Source organism: Chiloscyllium plagiosum, chromosome 1 (genome assembly GCF_004010195.1).
Source record: "Chiloscyllium plagiosum isolate BGI_BamShark_2017 chromosome 1, ASM401019v2, whole genome shotgun sequence".
Classification (NCBI taxonomy): domain Eukaryota; kingdom Metazoa; phylum Chordata; class Chondrichthyes; order Orectolobiformes; family Hemiscylliidae; genus Chiloscyllium; species Chiloscyllium plagiosum.
In genome coordinates, this window is record NC_057710.1 from 16,827,147 (window position 1) to 16,845,187 (window position 18,041).

The 18,041-nt window shown below is 43.4% G+C and overlaps 1 protein-coding gene across 3 annotated transcripts in view; it reads right to left on the minus strand.

The window, feature by feature from the left end:
• eif2ak3 (eukaryotic translation initiation factor 2-alpha kinase 3) overlaps nt 1-18,041 on the minus strand; it is an 81,688-nt gene that overhangs the window by 62,210 nt on the left and 1,437 nt on the right. For all 3 annotated transcript variants that reach the window (XM_043698756.1, XM_043698669.1, XM_043698574.1), the window contains exon 2: nt 15,549-15,678. In XM_043698756.1, coding sequence (XP_043554691.1) covers nt 15,549-15,678 — 130 coding nt within the window. The remainder of the gene's footprint in view (nt 1-15,548; nt 15,679-18,041) is intronic.

An 18,041-nucleotide genomic window follows, 5' to 3' on the forward strand; every position in this document is an offset into this window, starting at 1 on the left:
CTGGTGGTGGGGTCCGTTTGGAGGTGGCGGAAATGACGGCGGATGATACGTTGTACATGGAGGTTGGTGGGGTGGTGGGTGAGGACCAGTGGGGTTCTGTCCTGGTGGCAGTTGGAGGGGCGGGACTCAAGGGCGGAGGAGCGGGAAGTGGAAGAGATGTGGTGGAGGGCATGAAGTAACCTTCATGTTTGACTGGATGCTGATATCAGAGCATAATTGCTTAAAGAATACCAGTCCTCCAATGGAACAGTCAACATTCTGAGTCACAAGAATGTAGTGTTTACAGGCAATCACATGAAAGTATAAAAATGTTGCCAAGAATTTTTTTTTCTTTTAAAAGATCCAAAGTTAAATAGGCATAGGCTGAAATGTTTAACTTGCAAATGTACAAACCCATATCCACACACCATAGTACATGGTTAAATCCACAAGTCAGCACAACTGCATTTGAAGAAGTTAGCTTAGTCATTTGACCTACTTACAAGGCATTTACAGTACATGTGTAACAGTAGCATCAAAATCACAAGTTTATTACCCTGCCAACTATTGCTCCAGTGTATCCTCAAAATGATAAAAGATATTGTCAACAGTGATAACATGCAGCAACAAGGTGTTTGCTTATTATGGGTTCCACTAGAACCACATAACAACCATGGGAAAATAATCAATAGTTAGCTGCAAGAGGAAAAGAGAGGGGTAAGGCAAGAGTATAGTTGAGCATGGTATCAATGACCTCAAACAAAATTGAAGACAACAGGAACCAGAAGAAAGCACTGCACTGATTAGATTCGCACCAAACATAAAAGGAAGATGGCGTAGATTGTTGAAATGCAATCATCTCAGTCTCAGGGTACTGGTGCATGTGTTTCTCAGGCTAGGGCTCTAATCAAAAATTGTCAATGATATTCTGCTCTCTCAAGGTCAGGCATAATAATTGAAGTGATCAATCAGTTCCATTTAGTTACAGTTTAAAAATACCAGGTTGCCCATTTAAAATGGTGAAGTATTTTCTTTTGAGTGTCTTTCAAATTTCCATCCTCCAAATATATTGAAAGATTCTGCATCTAAATGTGTTTAAGGCAGTGATAGATAGTTATTGAAAAAGATTTCAGAAATTTGCAGGAATGCACAGCAGAGGTTAAAACCAGATCAGCCACAATATGTTGAATGCCACAACAGGCTTGATGGGCCACCCCTCTTCCTGTAAAAACACAACCCGTTTCTCCCAGTTCCTCTGCCATATCTGCTCCCAGGAGGACCAATTCCATTCCAGAACATCCCAGATGGCCTCCTACTTCAAGGACTGCAATTTCCCCTCCAATGTGGTCAACAATACCCTTCAGTGCATCTCCTCACCTTTCTGCAGATCCGTCCTTGAACTCCATCCTTCCAACCACAACAAGGACAGAACCCGTCTGGTCCTCACCTTCTATCCAATCAACCTCTGGGTACAACACATCATCCTCCGCCATTTCGATTACCTACAGTCAGAACTCACCAGCAGCGAGATATATCCTTCACCACCCCTTTCAGCATTCTACAGAGACCATTCCCTCCACGACTCCCTTGTTAGGTACTCGCGACCCCCCCCCCACCCCACCCCCAACCAACCCACCCTCAATTCCTGGCACCTTCCCTTGCCACCACAAGACTGGTAAAATCTGCATCCACACCTCCTCCCTCACCTCAATTCAAGGCCCCAAAAGATCCTCCACATCGGGCAGAGATTTCTCTGCACCTCCAAACACCTCATCTACAGTGTCTGTTGCTTTCAATGTGGTCTCTACATTAGGGAGACAGGACGTCAACTTGCAGAACATTTCAGAGAACATCTCTGGGATACACGCACAAAACAACCCCACTATCCTGTGACCGATCACTTCAATTCCCCCTGAGAAAGTGTGTAAGGTATGAGCACGTAGGGAAAGAGTTAAGTTTTGAGTTTTGTGAAACAAGAGGCTCAGCTAAACATGACTCAGATAAGAACTTGCAGTAAATGAGGTACTGGAGGCAAGGGTAGTAGGTTATCAAGATGGGAAAGCATTCGTTGAATCATTCAGTATGTAAAGTCAGTGAACAAGGTGAAAAGTATTCATTATGTGAAGTCAATTAACAAGGTTAGAACATTCATTACGTAACAGCAGATGGCTTAATCCCTACTACTGACACTTACTGATTGTAACGGTCACCCAATCAAAATGTATGTTGCCTTATCTGGATGCTCCTCTCTGAAGTGACGATATAATTCATTAAGAATCTACTGTTGGCCTACCTCCACAGCTGCTGCCAGAGCCTCACCCAGGTTAAGGGAGTGTTGCTGCTGCCTGGGACCCACTCCCACTGCTGGTCTCTGGGACCCTACCCCGGACCTGCCTCTGCTGCTACTGCTTGAGGCCTGCCTCACTGCTGCTGCCTGAGACTCACCTTGGGCCCCTCCTAGGACCTCCACCACTACTGCTGCCAGAGGCCCACCTCCACCGCTGCTGCCCAGGACTCGCTTTGGTGCTGCCTGGGACTTAGCTTGGGCCCCTCCCCAGGGTCTCCACCACTGCTGCTGCCAGAGGCCTGGGACTTGCCTTTAAAAAAAAATCTGCTGTTCCAGAGAAGACTGAGAACCTATGTCCCTGTGCACATGGGTGATCGTTCTCTCTCCCTCCAGGGCCCAGAATAAAGATGAAGGAGGTAAAACTATACAGTGTGTCTGAGTGTTTTGCTTTGATGCGGGAATGGAACGACACCCCTCCCACTCCACCAAGGACATGCAAGTCCTGGGCCTCCTCCACTGCCAAATCCTAGCCGCACAACTGGAGGAAGAACACCTCATCTTTTGCCTTGGGACCCTCCAACCACATAGAATCAATGTCAATTTCACCAGTTTTTTTGTCTCCCCTCCCCCCACCTTATCACAGATCTAACCCTCCAATTCAGCACCGCCCTCTTGAACTATACGACCTGTCCACCTTCCTTCCCACCTATCCCCTCCAGTCTCCACTCTGACCTATCACCATCACCCCCACTTCTCATTCCTAGCTACCTACCCCTCTCCCATTTAGCTCTCAGACCCCCCACCCCCACCTCCACATTCCTGATGAAGAGCTTATGGTCAAAAAGTCTACTCTCTTGCTCCTCAGATGCTGCCTGACCAGCTGTACATTTCTAGCACCACACTCTGACTTTGATGGGCCAAGCGACTCATTCTTGCTCGTTGTTATCTTAGGAGTTGCAAAAACAAAGCCTGCAAACAATAAGAGCACAATCTGGATAACATTCAGACTCTGGAAGCAACTGGCAAGCAGCTTTGGCGCTGCACAAGTACTAGGCACAACTACTGCTATGACTCCAATATTCAACTACATTATCAGGCCCAAGTCCATCAGCATCAACATCCTGGGGGGTACCATTAACAAGAAATTGACTGGACCAGCCATATAAATATTGCAGTTAAACATTTTGTGGCAAATAACTTACCTCTGCATGCCTAAAGTCTATTCACCACCTACAAGGCACAAGTTGGGATGAGTATGATGGAATATTCTTCATCTATATATGTGTAACACTAACAATACAAGAAACTTAGTGTCCAGAGGACAGCAACCTGCTTGATTGGTATTCTATCACAGTAAATCCACAGTAGGACCAGTATATACGATGCACAACGTGCAGCGCAGAAACTCACCAAGCCTCCTTCAAAAGCATCTTTCAAGCCCATGACTTCTACCATTTAGGGAATTAGGGCATCAGATATAATGGGAACACCACCACTTGCAAGTTCCCACCAAGCCACACAACCTTGACAATATTTTGTCATTCCTTAATGATCGCTGTGTCAAAACCCTAAGTGTCACTAACGGTAAGTGGAGGGTGGTAGGAGGTGGCATTTTAGGCAGGTGAATTATATTGTGGGAACATGTGAGGTGTGAACTTTGGCCAGAAGAATACAGGTGGTGATTATTTAAATGGAGAATAACATTTGAAGATGATGGAGAGTACAAAATACATAAAGGTAGATAAATCCCTAGGATTGGGTCATAGAGTGGGGTATTTCAGGAATAGGGGGCATTAATGTTAAGGTGAGAGGAGAAAGTTTTTAAAAAAGGATATGAGGGACAACTTTTTAAAAACACTGAGTGGTTCATGTGTGAAATGAATTGTCAGAAAGTGGTAGATGCAAATACAGTTAAAATGTTTAAGAGATATTTGAACAAGTTCATGAATAAGAAAGGTTTGGATGGAAACTGACCAAGCACAGGAAGATAGGACTAGTTTAGTTTGGGATTATGTTTGGCTGGGGTTGATTGCTGTGCTAACTCTATAAACTGTGAAAGCACCCATCACATTGCAGTGCTTCCATTTACCAGCAATTTCAAGAGCAATTCCAATAGACAATATTGCTGCAGTAGTATCTGCAATCCATGAACCAAGTGAAAAGCAAAAATTGAACTAATATGTCGTTGAGAGGAAGAAAGAATGGGCATAAATCAATACATGGATCTGGATTAGAGAGGTGCTGGAAAAGCACAGCAGTTCAGGCAGCATCCGAGGGGCAGGAAAATCGACGTCTCGGGCAAAAGCCCTTCATCAGGAATAGAGGCAGAGTGCCTGATGGGTGGAGAGATAAATGAGGAGAAAGTGAGGTCTGCAGACGCTGGAGATCAAAAGCTAGAAGTTTGGAATTGGGGTGACGTTTGGGGGGGAAAATGAGGAAACTGGTGAAGTCGACATTGATGCCCTGGGGTTGAAGTGTTCCGTAATGGTCTTAACTGTGCATCTCAACAGATTCTTCACGAACAAATAATGAACAACAGCGTATACAATGAGCAGAAAGAGATTCACAGTGAGAATTAGAGAGTTTATAATTTCAAAAATAGATGTCCTTAAGCCTTAAGAATTCTTAAGAATTGGAGGAATATTGAAATCACAGCACTATGCGACATGGGGTAAGAGAGTGTGAAGTAATGGAAAGATTTGAAATCCCAAAATGGAGAATTTTGAAACTTAACGTTTGGCTGGACTATGAGCAATAAGGCCAGCAAGCAGAGCTATGACTCACAAAGAAAGCTTAGTGCAAGTTAGGGTATAGCCAGAGCTTTGGTTGAGCTCAATTCACAGGATTGCAAACAAAATGGGTGGCAGTTCAGGAAAGCATTGGAACAGTTGAGTCTACAGGTAACAAGAGGCAGTGAGGTTGGATGACATGGATAGTATTGAGGTCGAGATAGGTTACAATAGCATGTGAGAGAAATCTGACATTATGTTTTCTGATTGTGCTGCTGAGGGACAGCAGGAGGCACCACCCTCCACCATGTCCTCTCGCAGCTCATTCCATACACGCACACCCTGTGTGAAAATGTTGACCCTTAGGTACGTTTTATATGTTCCTCTCTCACCCTCAACCTTTGCCCTCTAGTTCTGGACTCCCTCACCCCAGGGAAAAGACCTTGGCTTTTTATCCTATTCATGCCCCTCATGACTTTATAAACCTTTACAAAAAGGTCATCCCTCAGCTTGCGACACTCCAGGGAAAACAGCCCCAGCCTATTTAGTCTCTCCCTTTAGCTCAAATCCTCCAATTCTCGCAACAACTTTGTAAAACTTTTCTTAACCCTTTCAGTTTCACAACATCATTCCCATAGGAAGGAGACCAGAATTGCACACTAACCAAAAGTGGTCTAATCAACATCCTACACAGCCACAACATGACCTCCCAACTCCTATATTGAATACTCTGACCAATAAAGGAAAGCATACCAAATACCTTCCTTCATTATCCCAGCTACCTACGACTCCACTTTCAAGGAACTACGAACTAAGGTCTCTTTGTTCAGCAATACTCTGTACGACTTTACCACTAAGCGTAAGAGTCCTGCTTTGATTTGCTTTTCCAAAATGCAACACCTTGCACTTATCTAAATTAGACTCCATCTACCACTTCTCAGCCCATTGGCCCATCTGATCAAAATCTCGTTATACTCGGAGGCAATCTTCTTCGCTGTCCACTACATCAATTTTGGTGTCATCTGCAAACTTACTCATGTTACGACATGGGGTAAACCCCTCGGCTAATTTCAACCCGACACAGAAGCTCACCTCGCACCATAATCTAACAAATTTTGAGAGGCAAAAACTTTCCAAGATTTCACTATTTACAGTAAACATTAACAATTAAATTATTTAAGTCCAACAGAGAACATTAGAACCACTACTTACAACTCCTTTCTCTTAAACCTATCTTTTACCTCCCACTCTACAATACTGATCCAATAAATTCCCTCTTAACGGCAAATCAATTTCAAAACCAGTTGTCACCTTCAGACGTCAAACTTTCTCTGTAGATTTCTCTTGTCCGCTTCAGTCTTCTGCTGCACAAATTTCTTTAAGAGCTTTTCTGCTGGCAGTCTTTACTTGTGTGCTCTTTGCTGTTCTCTCTCTAACCGTTCAAAAAATCCAGTTTCTACCCCAAAACATCAGATGATTTCATTGGTTTGATGTCATCAAAACACTAAATTCAAATTAGATTGGATTTTGGTCTCTGGGGCATAATTTAAACTGATTAGCTGAATTTGAATTTGTACCATGGCAACACAACTCCAGCTATTTGTTTCAGTTAAATGTTAGATTTTTAAGTTGTTCAGCACACTGTGCTTTCAGCCAATCCTTGCTAGCTTCCATGCTCTCAAAAGTTACAGTACACACCTACACCATCATAAAATTAACTATACCTCCTACATTCACATCAAATCATTTACATAAATGAAGTAGTGGATCCTGCACGGATCCTTGTGGCACTCCACTGGTCACAGGCCTCCAGTCTGAAAAACAACCCTCCACCACCACCCTCTCTGTCTTCTACCTTTGAGCAAGTTCTGGATCCAAATGGCTAGTTCTCCCTGTATTCCATGAGATCTAACCTTGCTAACCAGTCTCCCATGGGGAACCTTGTTGAACACCTTACTGAAGTCCATATAGATCACATCTACCACTCCGCCATCATCAATTCTCTTTGTTCCTTCTTCAAAAAACTCAATCAAGTTTGTGAGACATGATTTCCCTTGCACAAAGCCATACTGACTAACTATCTCTAACCAGTCTTACCTTTCCAAATACATGTACATCCTGTCCCTCAGGACTCCCTCCAACAGCTTGCCCACAACCGACATGAGGCTCACTGGTCTAGAATTTCCTGACTTTTCCTTACCAACGTTCTTAAATAATGGCACCCTGTTAGCCAACCTCCAATCTCCGGCACCGCACCTGTGACTATCAATGATGCAAACACCTCAGCAAGGGGCCCAGCAATCACTTCTCTAGCTTCCCACACAGTTCTAGGGTACCTGATCAGGCCCTGGAGAGTTATCCACTTGTGTGTGTCAGCACCTCCACTTCAAAATATCACCATCTATTTCCCTACATTCTATATTCTCCATGTCCTTCTCCACAATAAACTCTGATGCAAAATACTGGTTTAGTATCTCCCCCATCACTTGTGGCTCCACTCAAAGGCCACCTTGCTGATTTTTGAGGGGCTCTATTCTCTCCCTAGTTACCCTTTTGTCCTTAAGAAATTTATAAACACCCTTTGGTCACTTCTTCAGAAGGTTCATTCCACACAAGAACCACTCTGTGTAAAAAGTTTGCCACTCATTTTTTAAAATCTCTCTCCTCTCACCACAAAAATGTTCCCCCAGTCTTGAAATCCCCTGGAGCAGAATGGTGTGGTCAAGCTCATCAAAAGCTGTAATCAGCTTTGAGAAGAACACAGAGATAAAGCTTACTGTATGTCACTCACAGAAGATACCATTGAGGTCAAAAAGTTATTATTCTAGGCCTATTCTCATTTAGATTGCGTAGTTTATAGAGTCATAGAGATGTACAGCACGGAAACAGACCCTTCGGACCAACCCGTCCATGCTGATATCCCAACCCAATCTCGTCCCACCTGCCCACCCAGCCCATATCCCTCCAAACCCTTCCCATCCAAATGCTTCTTAAATGTTGCAACTGTACCAGCCTCCACCACTTCCTCTGGCAGCTCATTCCATTCACGTACCACCCTCTGCGTGAAAACGTTGCCCCTTAGATCTCTTTTATGCCCTCTAGTTCTGGACTCCCCGACCCCAGGGATTTTAATGGTTACTGCATAAGTCCTTCATAGTCAAATGATGGAAGTATTTAGCTTGCCTCACACCTTGTAAGCAAACTGCAAAATCAGCAGAACACCTTAGAATATAAACATAAATGTAATCTAACAGCTAACTACCAGTTACCCCCCCCCAAGTCAAATGTTCAGACAGCACAAAAATAATCCAAAGTGCGAAATGCATAAAAATAAGTTTAAAAAGGTAAAGTTTCTATCACCCTTGAACCTTATAAGACTCTGCTCTCTTTGTAGGGTCACTACAATTGAAGGGAGCGATAATGAGAAGAAGGGACCTTCATGGTAACCCCAGCCGATATAAGAATTGAACCCATGCTAGCATCGCTCTGAATCACAAAGCAACTGGCCATCCAGCCAACCTCCATATAATAACCTAATTATATTCCATATTGTCAGGGGACAAGGTGGTCAAATCTTGACATAGCAGCAGTAAAAGTCAGAAAGCAATTATTCATTTAATTTTAAAACATATCGCAACTGTTATTTTTGATTGGAATTGACCACAAAACAATAAGAGGCACTGATACAATGAAATTGCAGTATGATCAAATATTTAAAGGCCTGGTGTACCAATTTGTTAATGAAGTCTCTTATTTAAATTATTATTTAATTATTAAACACTTTGCAAACTATTTCAAAGGTGTTCTAGTCTTCCAAGGAAACAGTCATTAAATTGCCAATATTTTTATGTAACCAAACTAAGCTCATAGAATTTGGAGCATTGAACTCTCTTCAGTTTATTCGAAAGATTTATTCATGGATTGAAAGTGCCACTAACATTTACACCCATCTCTAACTTTATTCAAGTGCTATGATCTTCCTTCTTGAACCACTACCACCCATTTGGTGTAGACACATCAACGTTAATGAAAGTGAAGAAGTAGTAAATTTCTAACTCAGGACTGTACGTGGCGGCATTTCCAATTAGCTGATGCCCTTATTCTTCTTGCTACACCTCCCTCCACACCTCCGTCCAAGGCCCTAAAGGAGCCTTCCACATCCATCAAAGTTTCACCTGCACTTCCACACGTCATTTACTGTACCCACTGCTCCCAGACTGCTTCAGAGAACATCTCCGGGACACCCATACCAACCAACCTGACCACCCCGTGGCCAAACACTTCAACTCTTCCTCCCACTCCACAGAGGACATGCAGATCCTGGGCCTCCTCCATCGCCACTCCCTTACCATCCAACGACTGGGAGAAAGAACGCCTCATCTTCCACCTCAGGACCCTCCAACCCGATAGCATCGATGATGCAATCCACAGATTCTTCATTTCCTCTTCCCCCACCTTATCCCAATTCCAAGCTTTCAGCTCAGTACCGTCCTCATAACCTGCCCCATCTGTCCATCTTCCTTCCCACCTATCCGCACCACCCTCTGCCCTAGCCTATCACCTTTACCCCCACCTCCATCCACCTATTGCACTCTCAGCTACCTTCCACCCAGCCTCACCCCTCTCCCATTTATCTCTCCACCCCACAAGGGTCCCAACCTCATTCCTGATGGAGGGCTTTTGCCCGAAACGTGCATTCTCCTGCTCCTCGGATACTGCCTGATCTGTGTTTTTCCTGCACCACACTCTCTATTCTAATCTCCAGCGTCTGCAGAACTCACTTTTGCCTTGGTGGCAGAGGTCATGCGTTTAGAACATACTGTCAAAAGGAGCCTTGACAGGTACTGCAGTGCATCTTGTAGATGATACATACTGTTACCCCCCCCCCAATGTATGCTGGTGGCCATTATTTGAAAAATTAGCGACTAGAGAATAGGAGAGATGCAGAGACATTTCCTGGTAAATTTTGATCCATAAGTATAGATTACTGAGACGGTTGCATAATCATTTGCAGCTTAGGACATGCATAGCAATAGACGGAATGGGTTAGTTTTTAATTACTCCTTCGTATTGTAAGCTGCTATACAGTATAGCAACATTACCATGCTGTTGAATAAATATGAAAATAACAATTAACTTTGAGAACTAAGATGTGTATGTTTATGCACAATATCAAATATTTACTCTCTTTGCCTCATCTGAGTCACTAATGACCAAAAGAATTGTAAACAATACTCTGGAGTTTACTATAATCTGAATAAATTTACAGGGTAAACATTTCAACGCCAAGGGGATCCACACAAGCTTCTACTAAAATCATGTTATTGTCTCTAAACTTGCATCATATTTGCTACAAAGTTCATAGCACAGATGTAACTCGAAACTTAACTAGCTGTATTTGGCACTAATCCAACTTCAGACTGATCCTGATTGGATTAGTGAATACTTCCATGTCACAACAGACATCCAATTCATGACAATGCCTTAAAGCTAATGAGAGAACATACGAGCATGAAGAAAGGTTGCAATCGATGATGGGACTCAGAAGATACCTCAAACAGTATACAAAAAGGCTAATTTGCTATCAAGCTGGAACATTCAGCTTCAAGTCCCAGCTGCTCCAGAGGTGTGTCGTAACATCTCTGAACAGGGTGATTAGAAAATATCTACCACCCAGTTCCTCCAGCTCACAGTATCTCTCTCAAGCACTGTGAAGTTAAGGGAGTTCACAAAAGTACAAAATAAGTATCAGTTCTCACTAATCCATCATGGATTTGATTACGTGGTGGAAGGAAACAGAGCAGCACAGGCCCTTCGGCCCTCGATGTTGCGCCGCCCTGTCATACTAATCTGAAGCCCATCCCACCTACACTATTCCATGTCCGTCCATATGCCTGTCCAATGACGATTTGAATGCACTTCTAACGAGAACAGCCTTAAGGCCCTCAACCTGTCCTCATAAGATATTCCTTCCATATCAGGCAACATCCTAGTAAATCTCCTCTGCACCCTTTCCAAAGCTTCCACATCCTTCTTATAATGCAGTGACCAGAACTGGACACAATACACCAAGTGTGGCCGTACCAGAGCTTTGTACACCTGCAGCATAAACTCCTGGTTCCGGAACTCAATCCCTCTATTAATAAAGGCCAAAACACTGTATGCCTTCTTAATAACCCTGTCAATCTGGGTGGCAACTTTCAGGGATCTGTGTACAGAGATCTCTCTGCTCATCTGCACTCCCAAGAATCTTACCATTAGCCCAGTACTTTGCATTCCAATTACTCCGCCCAAAGTTTACCACCTCACACTTGTCCACATTAAACTCCATTTGCCACCTCTCAGCCCAGCTCTGCATCCTTTCTATGTCTCTCTGCAACCTACTACATCCTTCGTCACTATCCACAACCTTAGCGTTGTCCGCAAATTTACTAACCCATCCTTCTAAGCCCTCATCCAGGTCATTTATAAAAATGACGTACAGCAGTGGACCCAACACCGACACTTGCGGTATGCCGCTAGTGACTGGACACCAAAATGAACATGTTCCATCAACTACAACCCTCTGCTTTCTTCCAGCAAGCCAATTACTGATCCAAACTGCTAGGTCTCCCACAATCCTATTCATCCGCATTTTGTATAATAGCCTTATTGAACGCCTTGCTGAAATCCATATACACCACATCAACCAGTTTACTCTCCTCTACCTGTTTGGTCACTTAGTCAAAAAACTCAGTAAGATTAGTTAGGCACGACCTACCCTTCACAAAACCGTGCTGACTGTCCCTGATCAGAACTGAAGTGAGACTCACTGGTCTGTAATTACCAGGGTTGTCTCTACTACCCTTTTTGAACAAGGGAACCACATTTGCTATCCTCCAGTCTTCAGGCACTATTCCTATAGACAATGATGATTTGAAGATCAATGCCAAAGGCTCGGCAATCTCATCCCTTGCTTCCCAGAGGATCCTTGGATAGATCCCATCCAGCCCAGGGGACTTGTCTATTTTCACACTCTGCAGTATTTCTAATACCTCTTCCTTGTGAACCTCAATCTCTTCTAGTCTAGATGCAAGACCTATAGAAAACTCCCAGCATGGTGACTTCTCTTTTCCTGTTTCTAACCTCAGCCCATACTACCTCAGTTAACGAGTCCCCAAACATCCTTTCTACAACTGTCATATTGTCCCTGATCAACAATGCCACACCTCCCCCTCTTTTACCATCTTCTCTGCTCTTACGGAAACATCTGAATCCTGGAACCTGCAACAGCCATTCCTGTCCCTGCTCTATCCATGTCTCCGTAATGGCCACAACATCAAAGTCCTAGGCACCAACCCATGCTGCCAGTTCACCCACTTTATTTCGGATGCTCCTCGCGTTGAAGTACACACACTTCAAACCAGGTTCTCGCTTGCCAGTGTCAATGTCAGAAACTTGATTTTGGAACTCCCTACTCTCATCCTCTTCTGTACCTGTCCTACAATTTTGGTTCCCATCCCCCCTGCTGTATTAGTTTAAATGCACCTGAATAGCTTTCGTGAATTTCCCACCCAGGATATTGGTCCCCCTCTGGTTTAGATGAAGACCATCCTGCTTGTAGAGGTCCCAGCTACCCCAGAAAGAGCTCCAATTATCCACAAACCCGAAACCCTCCCTCCTGCACCATCCCTGTAGCCACGTGTTCAACTCCTTTCTCTCCCTATTCCTCACCTCAATAGCACATGGAACAGGCAGCAAACCAGAGAAAACAACTCTGTTTATCCTAGCTCTAAGCTTCCATCCTCACTCCCTGAATTTCTGCCTCAAGTTCCCATCTCTCTTCCGACCTATGTCGTTGGTGCCAATGTGGACCACAACTAGGGGCTGCTCTCCCTCCCCCCTAAGGATCCCCAAAACACAATCAGAGACATCACGGACCCTGGCACCCGGGAGGCAACACACCAACCGGGAGTCTCTCTCATCCCCACAGAACCTCCTATCTGTCCCCCTAACTATCGAGTTCCCAATGACTACTGCTCTGCTCCTCTTCCCCCTTCCCTTCTGAGCAGCAGGTGCCCCACTGCCTTCCTCTGGCAAGTCATTCCCCCCCCCCCGCCAACAGTATCCAAAACGATATACTTATTGTTGAGGGGATCCCTGCACTGCCTGCCGGTTCCCTTTCTGTCCCCTAACTGTTACCCATCTGTCTTTTTCTTTTATCTGGGCAATGTCTACCTCTCTATAAGTCCTGTCAAGAAAGTCAAAGTCATGGCCTAAAAATGTCAGTGCTCAGATACCAGTTGGAGGACGAGGTGTGCAGCAATCTGGTCTGCATGTACTGCTGCTCGGATGGAATTTCACTTTGGCCCCAGATTCCTGAACCTCCTTACAATCTGAAGTGCCTCATGAGAATGCCCTACATATCGTTCCACCTGGCAAGAGATCCTTTTTATATGGGCTGTTATTGCGCACCGTCCACTTCAACTTCCCAGACATGCCTGGAGTACTTTTTTACGCCCATGAAATGTGGATGCCAGTGTAGGGCTCCTTTTGCAGGAATACTCAACTTTCTGTCAGGAATCTGATGTGAAGAGTGTTGTGCACAGGAGTCCAACATAAGTGCAGATCACAACAGTTCACAGATCCCCACCCCAACAGTTTGTTTTACATGTTGTGGAGTCTGTGGATCATGTACATATTAGTTGTGGGTGAATGCACCTCCTTTATTGTTATTTTAAAAATCTTTTGTTTAGCCTAAGGTTGCATTTCAGCCCCATGCTCCTGATCTTTAGGCTTCAGTGCAGAGTTGTGGCCACGTCAGAGGACCTTCAAGCAAGTCTTCCCTTGGGCTTAGCCAAGTTGTCTATTAAAAGGTCCAGGCAGCAAGCTTTGGAGAGTATCATATTTGCTGGCTGACTAACTGTCCCTCTTCTGTGGCCACAACTGATTTGGTGATGGGAATCCAAACAAACATTTAGTCGTACCTAAGAGCATCTGTAGATAGGAAAGAGAAACTAGCTCCAAAAAGGGGACTTCTGGTACAGTGATAGCATCCCCATCTTTGAGGTAGGAGACCCAGGTTAGATTCCCACCAGCTTCAGAAGTACAAAATATTACATTTCTAATGTTGGCTAGAAGTGGTTTTTGTGGCACAGTGGTAGTGTACCTACTTCCAAACCAGATCAGGGTTCAAGCTCCACTGGCCCTGGATGTGTGTCATAACACGTCTGAACAGACTGTTTAAAAAAAACTACTCTCAGCAGGCATACAATACATATCTGCATTTTGCCCTCCACACGGGGGGAATGGTGTCACAGTGGTAAAGTGAATTCAAGCAGGACATCTAGGAAACCAATCAATCAGTGAAGCAACAATTGAAAGAGGTAATGTTAATAGACTAATAAACCAGAGTCCTAGACTAATGTTCTGGGAAAAGAGAAGTTGAAATCCCACTGTCACAGATGAAGATATTTAAAATCAATTAAGGAGAGCTTGTGTGGTAGTGTCCATACCTTAGAGCTTTGTGGTCTGGGTTCAATTCTCAGTTTCCACAAACAAATTAATAAAAAAAATCTCCACTTGTGCTCATATAAAAAATAAAGTTAATATCCCTTAGAAGGACCTTTGTAGCATAGTGGTGGTCCTACCCTTGAGCCAGGAAGCCCACATTAGGTCCTTTCTGCACCAAAGATGTATAATTAATATTAATGTAACTTATCAGTTGTCATAAATACCCACCTAGTTCACTAACATACTTTAGGGAAAGAAAGCTGCCCCATCCTTACCTAGTCTGGGCTACACACAACATACAACTATGTCATCAGCTCATAACTGCCCTCTGGTCAATTAGGGACTGGCAAAAAATGCTGGCCTTGCCAGCGACAGCAACATCCCATGAACATGAATTTTCTTTTTAAACATGTTTAAACACGTACCAGGTCTGCAGTAGGGTTTTACCCCACAACAGGTTGGAAGCATTACTAACTGATCTATGTCTACAATGCAATGCGCCAACAAATTAAAAACAAAACATAGAAATTGCAACAAGAACCTTGAATAGTTAAAAAAAAATCTGAAAAGGTTTTGCAGATGAAAACATCTTCTTCAGACCAGCATCAATTTAGGTGGGAAGACTAAAGGCTCAAATTAAAACAGGTTTCTCAAGTGGGTTTTGAGGTTGATGTTGAGGAAAAGGGTGGGTTGGAGAGGCAGAGAGAGAGATTAAGAAGGGAGTTTGAGCTTAACAGCTGAACAAACGGCCAGAGTAAACAGGGAATTGTAGAGAGGCCAAAGTTGATGTAATCCAGAGCTCCAGCAAGGTGCAGGACAGGAGTTGGTTCTACAAATACACAATGGACAAGTCCACAAATATAGTAAATTCGGCACAGCATGTCTAATTGTGGGATAGCATGTGGAATGAGCTGAAGGCCACAGAAGGTGGAGAATAGGAAGCAAGAAATCTTTCAGATGTTTGTATCAGTGTGGCTTTGGGTAGATGGACATAAGCAGAAACGAAGAAGGTTACAATATAGAACTGGAAGATATTGCAGACTATGGCATTTGCCTCTTACCTCAGGTTTGCTGAGACTGGCTGAGACTAAAGAACCAGCACCCACATCAAGCTCCCAGCGCTTGACTCCATGATTCTCTGGATCCAATGCTGCAATGCGACCATCCATCATACTTACAATAACCAGGGATCTGCCAGCAGATACAATCAGAGTAAGGAATCTGACAAAAAAGGTTTTCTCCTCAAAAAGGTTACAAACTTGGTAGGAGCCCTATAAAGACTGAAAATTCCATTGATGAATTTCTATAAAACTGGCTGGTGTAATTTCCAGACTTTACACCACATGCTTCCACAGTGCTCAATAGAGTCATAGAGATGTACAGCACAGAAACAGACCCTTCTGTCCAATTCGTCCATGCCAACCAGATATTTTAACCTAACCTAGTCCCATTTGCCTGCACTTGGTCCAAATCCCTCTCAACCTTTCCTATTCATATACCCATCCAGATGCCTTTCAAATACTGTAATTGGAAGTCCACCACTTCCTCTGACAGCTCCTTCCATACACGCACCACCCTCTGCGTGAAAAAGTAGCCCTTAGGTCTCTTTTATAATTTCCCATCTCACCCTGAACCTTTGCCCTCTAATTCTGCATACCCCCACGCCAGGGAAAAGACTTGTCTATTTATCCTATCCATGTCCTCAAGATTTTATAAACATCTATAAAGTCACCCCTCAGCCTCCAACGTTCCAGGGAACAGCCCCAGCCTATTCAGCCTCTCCTTGTAGCTCAAATCCTCCAAACCTGCCAACATTCTTGTAAATCTTTTGTGAACCCTTTCAAGTTTCACAACATCCTTCACCTAGGAAGGAGACCAGAATTGCACGCAATATTCCAAAAGTGGCTTAACCAATGCCCTGTACAGTCACAACATGACCTCCCCACTACTGTAACCAATGCATTGACCATTAAAGGAAAGCCTTCTTCACTATCCTATCTACCTATGACTCTACTTTCAAGGAGGTATGAATCTGCACTTCAAGGTCTCTTTGTTCAGCAATACTCCCTTGGACCTTACCATTAAGTGTTCATAAATCATAGAATATTAATCCCTTCTAAACTTGTATTGTGTCCACAAAGACCATCTGAAATAATACAACAGGCCTACACAGAATTTACAGCACAAAAGGCAATGAGGAATTCCAGCTATTTGCCAACATTTTTGTTCAAGCCATTCTCATCTCTCTCCCGAGGCCATCAGCAATCCCTTGATCCTCTGCTCATTAGCATTAAAAACTCTTAAAACACTGATCCTGCCATGTCTGCAATCATGTGTATTGTCCTTCGGCTGCTTGGAGCTACTCCTAGCAAGACGCTTGTGGTCCTGTAGCTGAAACTGCTTGATGATTACCCAAACATGCTTAGATCTACACCTGTTTCTGCTGCCCTCTACTCTCTAAAAAGAGTTCTCTGTGGCTCTTCATTCTTCAATCAAATGGCTGATTTTTGAACATAGCATCTTAAGACAACTTCTTAGTTCTTTTTGCACTTGTAATTTCAACGTGCAACTTCTGAATGATGAGTGAACCATCATCATCGACAGAGTTAACTTGTAGTGTTATATTAAAGGTATTGCGAAATGTTGAACAAAACGTATGCCAACATTTAAACAATAAAATCTTACCAGTACCGTGTAAAGTTACAAAGCCTCGAGGCAAACATTCTCACTGTATCTCAAAATCAAATCACGACCTGTTTATCAAAATACTTGCAACAGAAACTTTTTTTTAAAAAAATTTAACATCCTTTGCATTCTCTAAATTTTCATTCAAAAAAAGTTAAGTATGTCTGCAAACAAACAAGGTCATGTTTGGTGGACCAGAGTTTCTCTCATCCATTAGGATGGGTTTATTCAATTGATCCTAATAGAAATGGTTCCACTACAAAAGGGTTTCATAAAATTAAATAGAAATTATGTAATATCGAGTGTGGAAATCAACCAAAGATCTAGCGAACACTGTCCGCAGATGTTCCAACTCAATTCTTTTCTGTTGCTAAAACTTTACTTCCTTCTGAGAACTTTCAGCACTGGCCAGCAGTTAAAACTGGTCTGTTCAGTCTAATAGCATCCCCTGTTCTTGCATTGTATTTAAATTGCTCCTGGAAGTGTAGCCAAGAACTATTAATCACGAGACAGCCGTAAATCATGCTTTGCACGTTTACTTGAGGTGGTTTAGTATATGTTGTTTCACGTAGGTCACGTTCAACAACTGAACACAAATTATTACTCCTAGGTTAAATGAAGTACAAGGAGCTCCATGAGAATATAAAAATGTCAAACGAAACCTATGACTCGGAGGTGCTGGTGTTGAACTGGGGTGGACAAAGTTAAAAAAAAAATCATTACACCAGGTTATAGTCCAAGACGTTTATTTGGAAGCACTAGCTTTCAAAGCACTGCTTCATCAGGTGGTTGTGAAGCAGGACCACAAGTCACAGAATTTATAGCAAACGATCATTTGCTATAAATTCTGTGTCATATAGCCCTGCTTC